This window comes from Ambystoma mexicanum, chromosome 10, assembly GCF_040938575.1.
Source record: "Ambystoma mexicanum isolate Mex_15411 chromosome 10, UKY_AmexF1_1, whole genome shotgun sequence".
NCBI lineage: Eukaryota > Metazoa > Chordata > Amphibia > Caudata > Ambystomatidae > Ambystoma > Ambystoma mexicanum.
The window spans coordinates 20,025,028-20,046,821 of NC_090932.1; the positions used below are offsets into that span (position 1 = coordinate 20,025,028).

Below are 21,794 nucleotides of genomic sequence, written 5' to 3' on the forward strand. Positions count from 1 at the left end.
CAACCCCATTCCATGGTGCTCTTGCTGTGCCCAAGGGTTGTGCCTTGGCCCCTGTACTTTTCCTAATTTATATACATGGCTTGGTTTTAAGAAATTTCTAGTTAGATGCTGATGCTCCTTGTATTGCGAATGGAACGTTGGGATTCTTATGTATGCCAATGACGCAATGTTAATGTCTAAGACTAAAATGGGAATGCAAAGGCAGCAGTTTTAACAGAATGTCATAAAGAGAGAAGACTCTCTATGCATCACTCCAACCCGATGGTAATGGCTTGTAATCCTGCACGCAATGTAAAGTGTCAACATTGACTAAATGCAAGGGGACTTGCTGCAACAGGTGAGCTTGTATATTACCTGGGGGATAGGGTTCTGCATCATGCAAGTTGGTCCCTATAACTGGCTGAAGGTGAACTTATGCTGAAAAGACACTCTGGCGCAATAGGCTCGCTCAACTTGAGTGGTCATCATTAACCACGCGGCTCAATACCAGTCGGACGCATTGCATGGCAGTGAACTATGGGGGCATGAAGACACCACTTTACTGACCATAGTAGAAAAAACATGCATCAAATAGAAATCTTAGTCTTCAAGACTTACTGAGACCGGGGTCAGAGCGCTAAAATGTGTGGACACCACCTGAAAACCTCTTCTCTTTTGGTTAAGCTTAAAGGAATAGTGCGCTCAAAAATATTATTGTCCCGAGAGTTCGGGCATGTGTTTTTAAGCATATGTTGATTGATCGTACAAACATTTCCTATGCACCTTAACGTCGTTTTCCCCATTTTTACACATGCGAAATCAGGCAGCTGGGCGCGGCCATCTTGTGCTAATCTTATCCGTTGCTTCATTGCCCTAAGGTGAACTGCCCTGGCGGCACTAAATCGTATCCCCCGCCCCTGAGGCTGAGATCACTAGACGCGTACTGCCCATTTCACAACGACAATGCACGTCTCGTGTCAACATTCTCTGCGCTTCTGCTAATGAAGTGTCTCCATGGAAATGGCAGGACGCCTCTTTCCTCAATAATTATAAATAGACCGCTTCTCAACAGACAACATCAGATTTGCTTTTCCAATCGTTTCTGGGCCTCATTACGACCCAGGTGGCCTCGTAATGAACGTTGCCGGTAAGGGACCGGCACCGTTCATTACGGGCCACCCTATTACGAGGACTGCTGTGGGTCCAGCTAAGGAATGCCTGGTCAGACCAGGCGTCCTTAGCGGGACCCGCTAGCGGTCCAGGATGCTAACAACGGACCCGTCATTAATGGGCCCGTTGTTAGCATCCTCCCCATTCCCATTGCGCCCTATGGGGGCTTAAATGGGAATGGGGAGGCACTGGGTCTGGGTCCCGCGAAAGGGATTTACCGGGCCCTCCAAGGTCGGAATGGCCCGTTAAGTCCCCTTTCGCGGGACCCGGACCTGGAACCCGGTATGGAGGTAGCCATGCTGCTTTTAGCGGCATGGCTACCTCTATACTCGTAATGAGGCCCACTGTCTTTTTTTGTGTATCCTGTGCCTCGTATCTGTGCTCTGGTCAGCTACCTTCGTTGCTTGTATTCCATGCGAACAGATACTAGTACTATCATTACTATCTATTTTTATTTTGTCACATAATGGCAACAATACAGTCCTACCAGAACGAGCCAGAGTATTCCAAGGCGGAATTACTCGAAAGAGAAAGATGCGGAAACTATGGGGCTTCAGATGACAGTTGGGAGGACGAATCAACAGATCAAGAGCCTGAGCCTAGTCGCATGGATGGCGTTTCCACCTGCTGTACCTGCAATTGGTGCACGCTAATGCCAACGGAGGAGGAGAACTGCTGCTGCTGAGAAAACTCTGGATGCTTGTCCTACATATCGGAAGACGAGACACGGCCGCAATCCGTTAGCGAGCTGCCAGACTTCGGGGCAGCCTGCCTCACACGGTCCGTGTTGAGGATTATGATGGTGCTTATGCACGAACTTGTAGCAATAGTTCGCCCTCGCAATCCAAGTAACGAGTAAGTGTACTCTAGATGTGATGTCACTTAGGCCACTACCATTTCATCGTTGTCTCCTATATTGTCGTAACTTTGATCTGTCACTGTCAAATGAATTTAGTCTTGCAATTCTAAACATCAATCACGATTTGGGGATATCATAGTGGTCTTCTTATATTTATTTCATGTACAACCATAAAGCAATATTTCTCTGTGTCCCAAATGTAGTGGCATGCATAGTCGTTCAATATTGTAATGTATCTACACTTTAAAGCCCAAGTGGATTGATCCGTGAAGTAACAATTGTACCGGCAACAATGCCATTGGATACAAGATTGCATTTTCAACTAAGGTTTGATACACTTATCTTGTTCATTTAAAAACAGTTTGATTCTTTCTCTTCCACAGGTGTTACAGGCTGGTGGCCTATCATTCGTTCACATGGTGGCTTCATGGGAGGCTTGGACACTGCTTTCGACGAGTAATACCCGCCTATGTCGTTGGTGCCATTAGAGACACATTCCCCAGTGACAGCGGTCAGTACAGGGGATTTTCCCATACTGTGCTGCAACCCGAAGTTTAGAATGTGTAGTACATTTGTGCCATCAAAATCAGCAACAAAATAAAATACAACTGAAATTGTATGAATGGTTGTTTCAATTTTTCAGTGAATCAAGTGTGTCTCCACTCAGCAGTGTTCTGACCCTTTCCTGCATGCCTCTTGGCCGTCCGGCCCCCCCCCCCACCCTATCAATGACATGTTAGCACCTATGGCTGTGCCCTTCCAAGGTGGCTGGCAGGCTGGGAACGGCCAAGGTGCCACACACCATGTACACTTCAAAGGTATCTTACGTGCAGGGTCCATTGTTCACATGGCCTCGCCAGACCCAGTGTCTCCAGGCAGGCTCCCCTGAAGCAGGCCGTGCCCCTGCAATCCACATAAGTGTGTCCCTCCTTTCAGCGGTGTTGCAGGCCTTGTCTGCACGCCTCATGCCCATCCATCCCCCCACCAGAATCAATGGCAGTTCACCCCAGTGGATATGCTCTGCCAAAGGGGGCTGGCAGGGGTGGGAACGGCCAAGGTGCCACACACCATGTACACTTCAAAGGTATCTTACGTGCAGGGTCCATTGTTCACATGGCCTCCCCAGACCCAGTGTCTCCAGGCATGCTCCCCTGAAGCAGGCCGCGCCCCTGCAGTCCACATAAGTGTGTCTCCATTCAGCAGTGTTCCCATTCAGCAGTGTTCTGGCCCTTGTCTGCACGTCTCATGCCCCTCCATCCACCCACCAGAGTCAACAGCAGTTCGATACCTCCATCACATAGGAGGTTGCATATTTCGGTGGCATGTTTGGACATTGACCTTGCGTTGATTAAATTGCAGTGGATCTTTTTGGTGTGATTTTGTTTATTAGTTGCTCCTGGTTTTGGTTTGTAGTTGAAGAGAAGAGTGTGGAGGAGAGAAGAGGCAACGAGGGGAATGGAAAGGGTGACATAGTAGAAGAATTGAAAACGAGAACTTCTGTTTTAGAGGCAGTGGATGTGCGCTGCCAAAGGGGGCTGGCAGGGTGGGAACGGCCAAGGTGCCAAACACCATGTATACTTCAAAGGTATCCTACGCGCAGGGGCCATTGTTCACATGTCCTCCCCAGACCCAGTGTCTCCAGGCAGGCGCCCCTGAAGCAGGCCGCGCCCCTGCTATCCACATAAAACCACGCCATATACACGTCACTCATTCACATACACACACACTTTTCTAATTCTTTATAAACCCCTTGATATGTATCATGAGAACATCTGTGAGCAATGCAAGTCAACTCGTGAACGTGCTACCTGAGAACATCTGTGACTACTGAAAGTCAGCTTGTCATCGTGCTACCTGTGAACCTCTCCCTATTCTCCTGCTACTAACTACCCTGCTTGTTGAATCTAACTGTTTGTTGGTCAAGATAAGTGCAGGTCACTTAATCATATCTTCTTGATCTCTAAATTTCTATCTATTTCAAACAAATGTACCCAGTAGTGTAATGTTCATTCATCTCATTGCCGTTACCATTGACTTGAGTTTAATTTGTTCCGTAACATGTTACAATTTGCGTCACATCAATCAATTGTGTATGAAAGTTATCCTAGAATACAGTCGGCTACACTACACAGGTTTTGCTTCAGTGACCAAAACATAGATTGCATAGAAAAATGTATGATATAATTTCATCTTTCTCACGCTTTTATGCAAAATAATTATTTTACGATGTGGACCTTTCTTTTTACAGAATTCCCAACAATGTCTGCATGTATGGTTTACGGTTGCCATTCTAAGACCCATAACAAACCTAAAGGCACAATAATGCATATATTCCAGTGGAATTTAGATTTAATAAGAGAATGGGTCAGATATTGCGAATTTGCGCTGGAAGAGCTTGAAAGTAGAGCTCTGGATGTCTTGGGGGACTTGAGGGGTGATCGATTCCGCATCTGCAGCCTGGCCTTTACCACAAATATGTACGACCAATTGCAGTACACAAAGAAGCATCGACTCAGAACGTCTCGTAAATTGCTTCCAAATGCGATTCCAACTCTATTCATGCACACGCTGCCTCAGGTGAGTCAGGGTTCATGATTTAGCTGTAGGCCTTGGGGTAGTGAACAGGTAACTACATGGACGGATTGGTGTTTTAGGTGTAAAGGTGTAAATGTCCCTTATAATACTTTTCATATTTACAACATTGCATTGCTTTATAACTAAACCCCATTTTGCCATACATCTGTCCTTGGTTTTAGGAGCATCATAGAAAACTATTTATGGGCACAGAAAACTATTCTATAATGCCCTTAGAAATAAATATAATCTTTTCGTAATCAGTTGCTTTACATGTCATATTTTTTTAGGTTAGCATTTCTAATTCAAATCTAATTTTCCCTTTACAACTCCATGACAATGCACTGAATATGAAGGAGCAAGATTCTGCATCCATGTCTTTCCCGGAGTCAACAACAACTTTGAGTGCGTATCAGGTAGTTTTATTTCGCTATTCAGTCCCGGAAATGTATTATGCATGGAATTAGAGAAAATATGATAAAGTTTACGTATCCTGTCATTTGATTACATAATGTTTAATTCATGGGTTTTTATTGATATGTACCATTGTCTGCATCCCATTGTGTGTGTTCAATTTCACTTTTTTCATTCATACTAAAACAAGTACTGTGTTACACGGTGATGCTGGTACTTCGACTACAATTACATCATCCTTTGAAGCTAATACAGAGCCTGAGGTATGCGTACTGACAGTTCCCTTGAATGAAAATGATACTACATTATTATAAACGAGCATCTTTTCCAAAACGCTTGAGTGCAACATTAAAATCTGTGGGTTTCGCACAGTGATCTCTGATCGAGTACACTAGAATTTCGAAATGTATATTTTGACTTAATGATGTACACAGTGTACAATGGTATCTATTTATTTATATGTAAGCCATGTGGGCGAGGAAATAATTTGATTTCAAATACGATTGACTTTTTAAAAATCAATATTCTATTATAGGGATGTATACAAGATTGGGAAATAGAAGAGGAGGCACATGGATCCGAGGTGGCGGACCGATTTGCTGGTGCAGTCGTTACAGTGAACAACACCGTTTTACAGAAAATCAAGAAAGCAAGGGTAACTAACAAACAGTTGCGAATATAAAAAGTGTTTTGGGCTGGTGTCTTCATAACATGTTTTTAAAAAAATCTAAAGTGCTATATAATGTTTGTTGGTTTTACATTGAACATGTTTTTACAACCCATTTCCTAGAGGCCCAGAAGTAAACGAACTGTGATGACACAGACAGCTACTGAAACGAGAGATGCTGCTTGCCAAACTGATTTCACCATGGAGCAACTATTATTTGAGGCGCAGCATGTTCAAATCAATAAGCAGACTCGAGATGCTTATGCCCAATGGCCAGAAAATAAATTGAATGTGACCGGCGAAGCCAGCAAAGTATTGTTGGACCATTGCTACAATGCAAGAACTCCACAAGATGAAGATGAAACTGAATATAATGATGATGCTTTTGAATTACTCGCAGACCACTTGACACAATCGACACCAGCAAAAAAAGGGCCACCCAACAAACAGTCAACATTGATGTTTTCGCTGATTCTTGTTCAAATAACAGAAGCTGAAATAACAGAGACTGAAGCCTCAACAAAATTGACCGAGGAACTTGCCAAAGATCTCGACTACAGTGCGTCCTGTTCAGCCGATATGTCCACCACAGCTTAGTCACAAACCACATTCATGCAGGACAATAGTCTAATACAGGAGCCCAAATACATTGTATTCAACAGCTGCCTGGTGGAGATTATACTGATGCTGAAATGTGTCCATCCAGCGAGGGGGGAAGTATGCGGGAAGCCATTGTTGAATGTGACTCATGTATCACAAGGCACTTACTTGAAAATGCAAGCCACCTGTGATCTGCTCCATGCAACATTTTCATGGTCCAAACAACCAATGCTGGGGAAAGTGGCAGCTTGAAATGTACTGTGTGCAGCAGCTTTCCTTTTCATTGGCTCTACTTTCAATAAGTTGTCAATTTTCTTTCAATTTGTGGGACTCCAGTTCCTTTCTACAATGCAGTACTACAAATATCAATGTGAATATTTATACCCAGCTATTAGTGAAGCTGGGAAAATTGAACAAATGTCAATTGAAAGGACATTCTCCGACAAACGGTTCAGGCTAGCTGGCGATGGACAGTGTGACAGCCCTGGATTTTCAGCAAAGTACTGCACATACCACTTTCAGGACATGGAAACTAAATACATTGTGAGTTTGGTGGTCGTGCAGGTGTCTGAATGTAATTCCGCAGTGGCCATGGAGAAACATGGTTTCATCAAATCCCTGAAGATCTCAAATCGAGCAGAATGCAAATAGACATGTTTTAATTGCCAAGACCATGAGAGAACAGTTTCCCAATATTCGCCATCAATTTGATGTATGGCACGTTGCCAAATCAATCAATAAACAAATCTCAGCTGTTGGAAAAAAAAAAGGTTCTGAAAACATTTTACAGTGGTCCCAGTCTTTCAGCAACCATCTTTAGTGGAGCTCCAAAACTTGTGGTGGGTCTGTGGAAATACTACTAGAAAAATGGCGGTCACTAATGCACCACTGTTCAACGTTCACTCTTGGAGAGAAAACCAACATTTCCACCAATGTGCACATGGACTTTTGTCGGAGGAGCAGGAACACAAGCAGAAGTGGTTGATTCATCTTCACCTCCACACAAAGCTCTTGAGAAGATCGTGTTTGATAAAACTCTATCAAGAGATCTGAAGGGACTCACAGAATTCTGTCACACAGGAGATTTGGAGGTGTTCCACAATATGTGCCTAAAGTACAGGCCCAAGAGATTGCATTTCGGCATAGACGGGATGCAATATAGGACATTACTAGCGGTCTTAGTGCATAACAAGAATGTTGGAGACAACAATTGAGGACTGTGGGAAACTTTGGGATGCTTCGTTACACAATGGCCTTTATGAAAAGAAGCAGAAAATGGGTGGTCAAGCCAATATACCAGGAAATGGAATTCGATTTTGTGAAAGATCTTATTTTGACCGTCTTGGACATACATACTCATGGAATCGCGCATGATTTTGTTCTGAGGACAGATACATTGCCACAAAACATTGCAAATGCGCCCTGTCCACCGAAAGCAGAGCTCGTGGAACAGTTCACTTCCCGGTTCAAATCATTAGCAGCTATTTATTTGTTCAACAATGTTTATATAAAGTGTCCAAATAAAGCGTCCAACTTGTCTTTTGAAATCCATCCTCTTTGTCAATTCTTTTTTGCAAGAAGTGCGTTCACTGATCATGGGAGGGTCAGATGGATAACAGCATGAAAGCAACTTTGGGGTTCTGCAGTTGCCTTACCAAACACTTGTCCAAATAGCTGAATAACTACGCGTCCCACAAAAGGAATAAGATCTAGGCTAGATAGGTGTCATGATTCCTGCCCCTCATGACCCCAGCCCTCCAGGATGTCAGGCTGGAGCCAGGCCACAATCACCTACATGGCCCTCAAGGGCCTTTCCATCCCTCCGAAGACCCACTTGGAGTCAGACTTGGCGCTTGTGGCACCAGACTCACTCACTCCCATACGATAACATTGGGGATTGGACTTGTAGTGCATTGATGGGGACAAGATGGATGTCCCCATATATTTCGGTTCGCAGAACTGCATATGCAGTCTAGTCTTTTGGGTGTGGTTCAGCCCAGAGACACCTGGGATACCCAGAGACTATTTAAGCCATGCCCAGGCTGAGAAACATGCTTTGTGTTTTCTGCACCAGCAGCATGACACTCACCGTGTTTGGATCGGTCTCCAGTAGGCCTGCATCTTTCTTCTGCGCTCGGCTCCTGCAAGAACAAGAACACCGTTAGGAACAGCCTTACCTTGCGGCGCTTCTGCCCATCATTCATCGCTCCTTCTGTTCTACGGGCATCTTCGGCGGTGTCATTCCCATCCCGGCACGCCGCTTCCTAAGGAAAAGGGAAAAGAACAGAAAAAAGGCATTAGTAAGCCTTCAGCAAATCTTCGCTTATTTTTAAAGACTGTACGAGCTTCAAACGCTTACCTGAATCCCAGCCGCTCTCGGGGAACTCTGTCTCCAGAACTTCTCATCCATCTGCAAGAGGGAAAATACACTCCAGGTTAGCGTGGAAACATCTAAAGGCGCTGCATACCCTGCTTACTCACCGCATTTCTTCTTCATTACCGGCATCCACGCTGAAAACGTTGCGGCACCTAAAAGACACAGAAAAAGAACTCAGTTCAATACAAATACGAAAGTGTCGCATCGCGCATCACGCTCTCACTCACCTTCAGCGCTACTCATCTCAGCAGCACGACGCCATCCCCGGACGCCGGCTATCATCTAAGGAAGGAAAGGAACGAAGTTAGAGAACTGTTCAAAAGACTCATTATACTTACCGGTCGGACTCTTGCCAGTGAACAGTGAAGTAACTAGGAGGCAATGAGCCTGCATCAATCAACGTGCCCCTGCGCTGAAAGGAGGACGGAGAGCACACTTTCTAAATATCCCCAAATACAAACTCACTACCATCAGAGGTAATGGCTTCACCGTTAAGGCAGCCAAAAGCTGGAATTCACTGCCCCAGGAATTGAGAGTTGACCAATCATATCTACTCTTCAGGAAAAACTTAATAAAACACATCACTGCCACTAATCCTTAGCTTCCCACCACCCTCTCCCTGAGGACACTATCATGTAATTAAGAAACAGTATATCCTGCTATAATCTTTCTGTATGTAAATACTGCAGCCTATGTATATGTAACAACACAAGCTCTACATCCTCAGTGCATGTACCTTTACCTCAGTCCTATTGTTCATATTGTATATATCCTGTAATCTTGCAAAAATTGTTCATCTTGCTATATGTAAATTCTGTAACCTGTGTATACGTAACCATGTAAGCCTTGCAGTTCCTTGTCGTTGCGCCCTTTTACTTACGAGTCTGGTGCGCTTAACAAATGAATAAACAAACAAACAAACAAACAAACAAACTTTCCAAGAAAACAAGGTGAGCTGTGGATCAAAGGGAAGGGTTGGACCCAGGGAAGAAGGGGTTCAAGCACACAGAGACAATAGGGAGTTAAACTCTACCAATGGTGTGTTTCAGGCCCAGTCTCCAGTCGAGTAGACTCCAGGGAAGGGTTCGAGCTCATAAGAGGTCAGAACAGGCTGAGTGACATCCCCGTGGATACCAGGTGAGCGTTACAATAAGATACTTGGCACGCAAGAACTACTGACTGTAAGCAAAACAGCGCATCAAAGGGGGTTGTTGGTGAGAAATAGGTGCATTCTGACCCATATTTTCATGGGGGCATGTGTTAGGGGTCATTGCTAATGTAAGGAAGGAGTGGGGCGGATGAGCCCCCCCATACATTCTACGCAAAAGGGACCACTTGCTCCTGCACTCTTGGGGGATGCCTCCTTGGACCTTCTGCAGCCATGGGAATAAGGCCCTGACATAAGCAGAGGTGGGGCTATTGCTAGACACACTTGGACTCCATTATGTGTACCCTTTACTCCATCTTTGGACTAGGGCGCATTCTGGCATTGCAAAGTCTCCCCTCCCCTCAGCAGCGCTGTGCACAGCGAGCACTGACAGCCCCACCTTTTTCCTCCTGCGCCTGTGCCTCCCAAGTCCCTTTCTCACAGATGCGCTGAGACAAGGTGTTGCGAGCAAAGATGGTATTAATTACATTCTTCCTCTGAGATCACTGTCCTGTGTGTGACCGGGCCGAACCATGACTTGTAGTTTATCCATCTCAACAAATCTGCCCCTCCACCTCACATCCCCGCTGTTGGAAAATTACTGCTTGTTCAACCTTGTGCCCCTCCAAAGCTATCCTTTTGATGTACCAGAAGTGTGACCCTCCTTGCTTACCACCCCAGAGTGCCTCCTAATAAAACAAGATCCCAGTCACAATATATTCCGTCCTAACCTAACATGTGTCACTCCACCCCCTTCTCACTCTGATGTGCCAGACCTGACAGCTATCAATCCCGACCCCCCACAGATTACTTCAGGGGCAAGACCCCCACACCCTTCACCTCACTAGTGACCCAAAGTGGTATAGTCCAAACACACGTGTGCAATTTATAGGCCTCTAATATATACTTAAAAGGTATAGTGATGATCATTATTTAATGCATGTCTAGGATAAGTGTGTAGATCAGTGTGGGGAGTGAGCGCCTTCACTATTGGATGTCTTATCACAGGGGCCGATCTTTGATTTTCAGCCCTCTGAGTCTCATGATTTCAAACGCAGTGGGGGTAGGTGTCAGCGTTACCAGAATATATGACCAATCCAGAATAGGTATATGGGAGGTGAGGTTGAGGTGGTGCAGGGTTAGTTTCTGGAAACCAGATGCATTCAAAGGGAACTGGGGTCATGAGTTCAGAGGACCGTGGCCTGTCAGGAGGGGGTTGCAGCAGGGCTTGCTCTGACATTCTCGTATAAGCACATTTTGTCAGGGCTCGAGACTCGCTCCTTGCGTAAAATGGTTACGTGATTTGCCGTGTGAACAGGAGACGAGCTGAGCTGACAGGTGGTGAGGGCTGGCTGTAGGAGTCTCTGGGAGAGTGCGAAGTTCTCCAGAGGAACATTATAAATAAGGCATTTGGAATTAAACTAACTGTAACTGTTTTCATTAAAAAAAATCACTAGAAAATGTGCGCGGCATTGGTGGATGGCATCAAACAATGCATTTGTTTTTCTAAAATATTTCTAATGCCACTATGGTCTGAAGGGCAATCGCTCCCATTCGGAGTGAAGATCAGCGCCTTTGAAATTTGCTTGTGGGCTGAGCAAACCCACGCATCGTACACAGTATAAGGTTCAATTGTTTTTCGACCTTGGAAGAAAGGGAGGATTCCTAAAGGAATGAATGAAGGGAGGGGTGTTATACCGTCAAATATGATAAGGTTCACCATTCCAAAATTGGTCAAAAGGAACATGTAATTTAATTTTATGAACATTCTTTGATCTGAACGGAGTTTCTGCATTACGCCGAGAGAATGGAAATGCCAAATATTAAGTACGATTTTATAGACGAACGAGTCAAGGTTTCATTAGCCGACCGTTATTGCTGGCTTACATTGTAATGGGTTGTTCTTTGTGGCATATTGCAACGACACGCAAAAACAACCTGTGTGTGTACTTGTCTTTGTCCCGGGCACATGGGCAGTACAGCATCGAAATGCATGTAGTCCACATCTTGGTTCCCCCAGCTTATGCATCCCATTTAGAGCTGAACATACTCCATAGCACTTACCTCTCAAACAAATTGTAGACTACTTTCCACAATGTTTTCTCTGTGTTACCATTGTTTCAAGTTTGTGTTCATCATTAGTTTTCACACTTCACACGGTGCAGAATTAATGGGTAAAATGATAAATTATAATAAAGAACGGCTACTGAGACACATTTCTGTTATGTTTTCCAAACAGCTACATCCTGCATTTCTGCGATTATCATCGATTCTAGATAACAATTGATGGCTTCTTTAACAGGGAGCTGTTAAATGGCTGGATCACCATGACGCTGTTTTGGGACGATCACCACGGGCCAATATGCCCTTACGCGGTACCAGCGCTAAGGAGCAACCTGACATCGTTATGGTGGCCTAGCGCCAAGTTGTTGCCGAAGCCTTGCGATTCACGGTGCGTCCAATGCGCTTCTTATACCCAAAAGAAACACCGTGTGACTCATGATAAACATTTGTGGGTCGAGAACAAAGAAAAAAATTATGCATTTGCTTGAATATGCCAATCGCCGGATGTTCTTGGAGCGTTTATTGTGAAATAAAAGTACATTACAAATTGTAGAGTTTTGATATTTCCTTTAAAAGTATAGTTTTATATTCAAAATTGGGACGCTCTGTGTTGTGAGATGATGGGTGTTGATATTGCGGGTTCTGCGTCAACGTACGTTAACATGTAGGTGATGACTGGGTGCGTTTAGCTACGCTGACCAGTAACGTCATGGAGATAGGTGGGGAATATCACTAGGTTTGGTGATGTCAGCCTCAGGGGCTGGGGATATGATTTAGTGCCACCAGTGCAGTTCACCTTAGGGCGATGCAGCAATGGATAAGATTAACACAAGATGGCCGCGCCCAACTGCCTGATTTCACATGTATAAAAATTAGGAAAACTATGGTAAGGTGCATAGGAAATGTTTGTACGATCGATCAACGTATGCTTAAAAACACATGCCCAAACCCTAGGGACAATAATATTTTTGAGCGCACTACTCCTTTAAACCAATCAAAGGACTTGGGTCATTATAATGAGATGTTTGGGGACTTCATCAAGTTCACTAAAGGCAAAGAAGGGAAGCGGTATGCAATCTTAGACACTCTATTGCAAGATATGGGATGTGACATTTACTAAGTGAAGGGATTGTAGGTGTAGAGGAGTTCATTTCCGGGTTGTTTATCAATTAAAACTGACTTGGTTCCTGAATAAATCTCACTGAAGTGTTCGCTGGCTACCATCAGGCACTTTCTGTCCTGGTCCAGTGATTTCACTCAATTCTGACAATTCTGTCCTTTATGTACAACAGAGAGGGTTACGCCTGATCATTTTTAAATATCATACAGCTCAACTATGAAAAAACGACATACGTTAAGGTCGTAGTGTTGGCAGCTTTTAGCTTTTTATATAGAGCTTGAAATTCTCAGAACTGATCCAATTACAGATAAATAGCCTGTTTTAGATAAAATATGATGTCTAAGGATATTTTGTATGATACAATAGAGTGGATGTGACTGTATTAATACTGTGATGCTATGTTGTGTACACTTTTATAGGTTCTGACTAAAATAACGTGATTTGATGATGATGATGTTAACTTTCCATTAAAAAACAAAGAAATTCAGTGGGGAAAAAAATAAACGGCACAATGGCAGAGTTGGCTCCAGGCGGGGAGGCGATGCTGTTGAGTCACAGGGACCAGGGACCATGACAAAAACATGAATGCCTGACCAACAGGCAAAGACCTTGCAAGCTCCTTCATGTCTCATGGTTTAAGTTGGGAGTCCTTCTCTGTATTGGGGTCAGGAGATTCAGACAGCTTTGTTCTGATGGAGGATTTGGCCATGTATAACATCTTTACTAATAGTATTACATGTAATAACTTCCCATTATTCATAGTTAGAGGTTTTCAAAATGTCAAAACCTGCCTGAGTATGTGGGTGTTGTGTTGGCCATTGGGTAAGACTTGGCCACTGGAGAGTCTCTGGGCAATCACTGACTCTTGCCTTTAATCCCCCTATAGGATGAGTTAAAAAAATATTCTCGGAAGAAGGTGAGGTGGATGAACCTGTCTGCGATGCTGGGCTCATCGACTGGCCGACAAGGTTATAGAATCACATCTGATGAGCAGTCCATTATCAACCAGGCCATCATGAAGCCGGAATGCAAAGTAACCGCTTTTACATGTTCACTATGGTCACCGCAGTCTTATGTGGATTCTCTTCTGTTTCAGTTCCTTGTCCTAGTAGATTTCCAGCTAAGAATTATCGACATAATAATGCTGGTCTAAACTATCTTCTATTCTTGTCCTCGTTAATCTGTCTACTTCCTTTGACACTGTCGCCGACTCTATCCTTCCTCATGCACTCTCTTTTCTGAATTTCTCTGGCTCAATCCTGCAATGGTTTAGGTCCTACCTGTCTAATTGTTACTGTTCTCCTGTGCCTGTAACCACTCTCTCTCACTTTCTACCCTTTACGTTTCAGTCCTCAGAACTCTCTCGCCCTATACTTCCCTCCTCTCATTCTGCTCAGCTCCATAAATTCCAATCCTGGGCGCATTCGTGCTTTCTAATTGCCTCTAAAACAGAAGTTCTCGTTTTCAATTCTTCTACTATGTCACCCTTTCCATTCCCCTCGTTTGCCTCTTCTCTCCTCCACACTCTTCTCTTCAACTACAAACCAAAACCAGGAGCAACTAATAAACAAAACCACACCAAAACGATCCACTGCAATTTAATCAACGCAAGGTCAATGTCCAAACATGCCACCGAAATATGCAACCTCCTATGTGACGGAGGTATCGACATCCTATTTGTAACTGAAACATGGCTAGACGACAATTACAAGATCACCCTCAACAACTGCCTGCCTGAAAACTTCAAATGCGTCCAAGCAAACAGAAAAACCAAAGGAGGTGGGGGACTGGCAATCATCCACAAGGAACGCCTGGCTATCAAATTGGAAGACCCATTAAACATCGATAAATGCCAATCCCTAATCCTACGCCTATCAGTAAACCCTAAAACAAACCTGAAATTCATACTGATATACAGACCGCCAACCTACGATGAAACCTTCGTAGACGCCTTCACGGAAGCAATCTGAGATTTCAATATCTGGTTCGATGAAGAAACCTCAACCACACAAATATATTAAACCGCCCAACTAGGAGCAATGAATCTACAACAACTAGTCAAAAGGAGCAACACACTCGACAGGGCATTCACTTGACACAATCTTCGCCAATACTCATTACCACAGCACCCCCAATTCAAATACTCTGTAGCGACCACCTCATCATTCCCTTCACACTGACCACACAAATAAATAAGCAACAAGACAAACCACTAATCACCATAAAAAGAAATTGGAGAACCATCAAAAACTACAATCTATCTGAACTCCTGGAACTCAGCAAACCACAAGCAACAATTATGGAAGAAGCTGACCTAGACAAAAAAGTAGCTCTACTCCACTACTGGATCGTAACAACGATTGACGATATCACCAAAGAAAAAGCGTTCACTCCTTCACGTAAAAGAGCAACGGCAAAATGTTTGACCCCACTACTTAGCACCATGAAAAGAAAAACAAAAACTAGAATGGAGGACCAAAAAATGACACTGGAAATAAAGTGAAATTTCAACAACATATCCGCTCATACAAAAGGGAAATACAAAATGCAAAAAGGAAATACTATGACAACCGAATCTTCAAAGCAACAAATACCCAAAAAGAACTCTTCAAAATCATAAATGAAGTAAAACATCCACTTGGCTGCAACAACATGAGAATACCGTTGATGAAACTATGCAATGACCTAGCAGACCACTTCAAAAACAAAATCATTACCATCCAACAAACCATACAAAACCGACCATGCGATCAGACTAGGGAACCCACGTACCCTTACTAGGAACACCCAAACAAACTATGAAGCTTCTCCGAAATATTAGTGTAGACTTTCGTCAAACTGGTAAATCAAAGCAACAAAACAGGTTCTTCTGAGGATCCCTGGCCCCGGACATATACAAATCAATCCTCAAACAAGGAACTCCCATGGAATATCACAGGAATGTCCTCAACCTTTCAATCGCAATAGGGAAAGTGCCACAATACATTAAATCAGCGTTCATCAGGCTGCTACTCAAAGATACAGAAGGAAACGTAGAGGACTTCTCCAACTACAGACCCATCTCCAACATACCATGTACAGCTAAGCTGCTCGAAACGTACATATACAAAACAACCCAAGAATTCATAGAAGAGCACTGCCTACTAGACGAGGCACAAGTTGGCTTCAGACCAATGAGAGGAACAGAATCGGCTCTGCTCTATATATGGGATGATTGAAAAAGCAAACGCAGACTCAGACAGCAGTACTGCCTTGATACTTCTAGGCCTCTCTGCGGCATTAGACACAGTTAACCACGACATCCTCATCACCAGATTAAAAGGATTGGGAATAACAGACGCCGCCCTACTGTGGACCAAATCCTTCCTAACAAACAGAACAGAAACCATATGGATGAAACCTTTCAAATCCAACCCAAGAAAATCCACATGCGGCGTACCACAGGGATCATCCTTCTCCCTGTTATTATTCAACATCTACCTATGTCAACTAATCAAAATCATCAAACGACACAGCCTCACTTGCTACAACTACGCCGACGATACACAAATAGTCTTCAAAATACAAGACACTAAAGAAGAAAACACAGCACTAGAGAACTGCCTTTGTGATGTATTCAACTGGATGAACTCGAACTACCTCAAAATCAACCCAGGCAAAAAATAAATAGTGATCATCACAAAAAAAGGAGCAGACCACTACTACATCCCTTGGCCAAGGGAACCTGGTACAACCCGAGCCCCATCGTCGACTGTAAAAAACCTGGGGGTCCTGATGGACAACAAAGTTACTCTGGAGCCACAAGTAAACGTTCTACTCAAGAAATGCTTCTTTCGCCTGTGAGCGACAAAGAGGATCCTACCGTTCCTGTCATTTGCCAACAAAACACTTACCATCATCGCTCTCGTCATGTCCAGAGTAGATCACACCAATAGCCTATACCTGGGTATGCCTGAACGACTTCTAAAAAAACTACACGCATACAAAATGCGGCGGCCAACTTACTCCTCAAACTACCCCGAAGAGAACACATCACACCAGCGCTGAAAACACTACATTGGCTACCAATAAAACAATGAATCAAATTCAAATTCAAATCAATGTGCATCATGCACAAAGCAATCCACAGCCAAGGCGCAAAGTTCCTGAGAGACAAATTATGCCTACATCAACCAACAAGAATGCTCAGATCAAGCAATGACATCTGCCCTGCATAACTAGAACGCCCACAGGGGCGCACACATAGCTGAAACAATAAGGAGTGAAGATACCAATCGCGGATCCCACCAAGCAATCAACTACAAACAGAATCTAAGGAAGACATTCTACGACATACCAACTACAAACTGAGAGATAGCTATGATACGATGACACTATAGACTGAATACATAGTCAGATGAAGACGGGAGGACAAGCATAATTCATCAATAGCACCCTGGCCCCTGAATAACACCCTAGCTCCAACAGACCACTGTCAAAATAGATAGCGAGGGAATAGGGGGCAGCCAATCCACAGCACCAACACGAAAGGGGGGGTAGACATACCCAATCTCATTATACTAAGTTCAAACACAATACAGCCGGGCACGCGCCGCGCCATCTCCCACAACAGTTAGATGGTCAAGAAAGGAAAGTAGCAACTAAGCCTATTGATAGGAATGCTAGTTAAATAGAACAAGATCTGCTAGAACCAGGACATACAACTCAATAACCCAATCTCAATCTCTGCATACCTAATTCACCCGAAATCCACACAACCACTTCTCGCCCAGCAAACCACACACACTTCACCACAGCGCAACAACAACAAACAAACAACACATGAACTGCCCCAACAGCACACAAGGTCTCGCTCCGGTCCGCAACTCACACCAAAGTTCAGCGCACGGTGGAAACCGAACTGAAACAGCACACCACTTCTCTCACTCTTCTACTCCCTCTTCACCTGACTAACGCTACCCGCCCGCCTTCTTGTTTACAGATTCGCCAGTGCGCCTGGGGACCAACTCTGTTGGTGACGGTGCACGATATCAATACCTTTAACACTTCACATTTAACATTTTCTGCTTCCGCACATCGTGAATGTTTCTCTGTCAGGCCGTTTTCACTTAATCAATATCTGTTAAATCTGCCACCAAATTACTTATCTCTGCTTTTATCATTTCTAAGCATGGACAATTGTTCTGCCTTAGAAATTGCTTTCCCCACTTACCAGCTTCCCCAGAGCCACTCTGTCTTCAACTTTGAAATCCCAACACTCTTCTGACTTCCTCCTGTTAATCCTCCTCTTCTTCAGTCCAGTCTCTATCCTGGCTCTCCTTCGAGTCTCGTCTTCTTCTTCATTTGCTTTCTATCGTCTTTGCATTAATGCTTGCACCCTCCCAATCTCTCTTCTCTAGTCGCCCTATCCTCCCATCCCAACCTCTTAGGCTCTCAAAGCCAGTTTCTACCATTGTGGCTGGAACTGCTTCCGCTCCTTCTCCCTCCCAGCTCCCGAACTCTCTCCCTTTCTCTGGCCACTCCTCCCCACCTCTTATGCTTCCGCTCCTTATCCTTCCCAGCTGCCACACGCTGGAACCCTCTCCCTTTCTCTAGCCACTCCTCCCCACCTCTTATGCTTCCGCTCCATCTCCCTCCCAGCTCCCACACGCTGGAACTCTCTTCTTTTCTCTGGCAACTCCTCCCCACCTCTTATGCTTCCGCTCCTTCTCCCTCCGAGCTCCCAAATGCTGGAACTCTCTCCCTTTCTCTGGCCACTCCTGCCCACCTCTTATGCTTCCGCTCCTTCTCCCTCCCAGCCGCAAATGCTGGAACTCTCTCCCTTTCTCTGGCCACTCCTCCCCACCTCTTATGCTTCTGCTCCTTCTCCCTCCCAGCTCCCACACGCTGGAACTCTCTCCCTTTCTCTGGCCACTCCTCCCCACCTCTTATGCTTTTGCTCCTTCTCCCTCCCAGCTCCCACACGCTGGAACCCTCTCCCTTTCTCTGGCTACTCCTCCACACCTCTTATACTTCCGCTCCTTCTCCCTCCCAGGTCCCAAACGCTGGAACTCTCTCCCTTTTTCTGGCCACTCCTCCCCACCTCTTATGCTTCTGCTCCTTCTCCCTCGCAGCTCCCAAACGCTGGAACTCTCTCCCTTTCTCTGGCCACTCCTCCCCACCTCTTATGCTTCTGCTCCTTCTCCCTCCCAGCTCCCAAATGCTGGAACTCGCTCCCTTTCTCTGGCCACTCCTCCCCACCTCTTATGCTTCTGCTCCTCCCACCCAGTTGCTAATGCGGGAACTCTCTCCCTTTCTCTGGCCACTCCTCCCCACCTCTTATGCTTCCGCTGCTTCTCCCTCCCAGCTACCACATGCTGGAACTCTCTCCCTTTCTCTAGCCACTCCTCCCCACCTCTTATGCTTCTGCTCTTTCTCCCTCCCAGCTCCCACACGCTGTAACTCTCTCCTTTTCTCTAGCCACTCCTCCCCACCTCTTATGCTTCCGCTCCTTCTTCCTCCCAGCTCCCACATGCTGGAACTCGTCACCTTTCTCTGGCCACAACTCCCCACCTCTTATGCTTCTGCTCCTTCTCCTTCCCAGCTCCCACACGCTTGAACACTCCACCTTTATCTGGCCACTCCTCCCCACCTCTTATGCTTCCGCTCCTTCTCCCTCCCAGCTCCCAAACGCTGGAACCCTCTCCCTTTCTCTGGCCACTCCTCCCCACCTCTTATGATTCTGCTCCTTCGCCCTCCCAGCCACAAACGCTGGAACTCTCTCCCTTTCTCTGGCCACTCCTCCCCACCTCTTATGCTTCCGCTCCTTCGCCCTCCCTGCCCCCAACGCTGGAACTCTCTCCCTTTATCTGGCCACTCCTCCCCAACTCTTATTCTTCCGCTCCTTCTCCCTCCCAGCCGCAAATGCTGGAACTCTCTCCCTTTCTCTGGCCACTCCTCCCCACCTCTTAAGCTTTTGCTCCTTCTCCCTCCCAGCTCCCACACGCTGGAACCCTCTCCCTTTCTCTGGCTACTCCTCCACACCTCTTATACTTCCGCTCCTTCTCCCTCCCAGTTCCCAAACGCTGGAACTCTCTCCCTTTCTCTGGCCACTCCTCCCCACCTCTTATGCTTCTGCTCCTTCTCTCTCGCAGCTCCCAAACGCTGGAACTCTCTCCCTTTCTCTGGCCACTCCTCCCCACCTCTTATGCTTCCGCTCCTTCTCCCTCCCAGTTCCCAAACGCTGGAACTCTCTCCCTTTCTCTGGCCACTCCTCCCCACCTCTTATGCTTCTGCTCCTTCTCCCTCCCAGCTACCACACGCTGGAACTCTCTCCCTTTCTCTAGCCACTCCTCCCCACCTCTTAAGCTACTGCTCCTTCTCCCTCCCAGCTCCCAAAAGCTAGAACTCTCTCCTTTTCTCTAGCCACTCTTCCCCACCTCTTATGCTTCCGCTCCTTCTCCCTCCCAGTTCCCAAACGCTGGAACTCTCTCCCTTTTTCTGGCCACTCCTCCCCACCTCTTATGCTTCTGCTCCTTCTCCCTCCCAGCTACCACACGCTGGAACTCTCTCCCTTTCTCTAGCCACTCCTCCCCACCTCTTAAGCTACTGCTCCTTCTCCCTCCCAGCTCCCAAACGCTGGAACTCTCTCCTTTTCTCTAGCCACTCTTCCCCACCTCTTATGCTTCTGCTCCTTCTCCCTCCCAGCTCCCACATCCTGGAACTCTTTCCCTTTCTCTAGCCACTCCACCCCACCTCTTAAGCTTCTGCTCCTTCTCCCTCCCAGCTCCCACACACTGGAACTCTCTCCCTTTCTCTGGCCACTCCTCCCAACCTCTTATGCTTCCGCTCCTTCTCCCTCCCAGCTCCCACACGCTGGAACTCTCTCCCTTTCTCTAGCCACTCCTCCCCATCTCTTATGCTTCCACTCCTTCTCCCTCCCAGATCCCACACACTGGAACTCTCACCCTTTCTCTGGCCACTCCTCCCCACCTTTTGTGCTTCCGCTCCTTCTCCCTCCCAGCTCGCGAACGCTGGAACTCTCTCCCTTTCTCTGGCCACTCCTCCCCACCTTTTGTGCTTCCGCTCCTTCTCCCTCCCAGCTCCCGAACGCTGGAACTCTCTCCCTTTCTCTGGCCACTCCTCCCCACCTCTTGTGCTTCCGCTCCTTCGCCCTCCCAGCCTCAAACGCTGGAACTCTCTCCCTTTCTCTGGCCACACCTCCCCACCTCTTATGCTTCCGCTCCTTCGCCCTTCCAGCTCCCAACGCTGGAACTCTCTCCCTTTATCTGGCCACTCCTCCCCACCTCTTATGCTTCCGCTCCTTCTCCCTTCCAGCTCCCAAACGCTGGAACTCTCTCCCTTTATCTGGCCACTCCTCCCCACCTCTTATGCTTCCACTCCTTCTCCTTTCCAGCTCCCACATGCTGGAACTCTCTCCCTTTCTCTGGCCACTCCTCCCCACCTCTTATGCTTCCGCTCCTTATCCTTCCCAGCTCCCACACGCTGGAACCCTCTCCCTTTCTCTAGCCACTCCTCCCCACCTCGTATGCTTCCGCTCCATCTCCCCCCCAGCTCCCACACGCTGGAACTCTCTTCTTTTCTCTGGCAACTCCTCCCCACCTCTTATGCTTCCGCTCCTTCTCCTTTCCAGCTCCCACATGCTGGAACTCTCTCCCTTTCTCTGGCCACTCCTCCCCACATCTTATGCTTCCGCTCCTTCTCCCTCCCAGCACCCAAATGCTGGAACTCTCTCCCTTTCTCTGGTCACTCCTCCCCACCTCTTATGCTTCCGCTCCTTCTCCCTTCCAGCTCCCACATGCTGGAACTCTCTTTTTTTTTCTG

The 21,794-nt window shown here is 46.1% G+C and overlaps 1 protein-coding gene across 3 annotated transcripts in view; it reads left to right on the plus strand.

The window, feature by feature from the left end:
* Positions 1–21,794, plus strand: part of LOC138491108 (probable cation-transporting ATPase 13A4) — a 1,567,030-nt gene that overhangs the window by 16,983 nt on the left and 1,528,253 nt on the right. For all 3 annotated transcript variants that reach the window (XM_069617430.1, XM_069617431.1, XM_069617432.1), the window contains exon 3: positions 13,858–14,004. In XM_069617430.1, the coding sequence (XP_069473531.1) occupies positions 13,858–14,004 (147 nt within the window). The remainder of the gene's footprint in view (positions 1–13,857; positions 14,005–21,794) is intronic.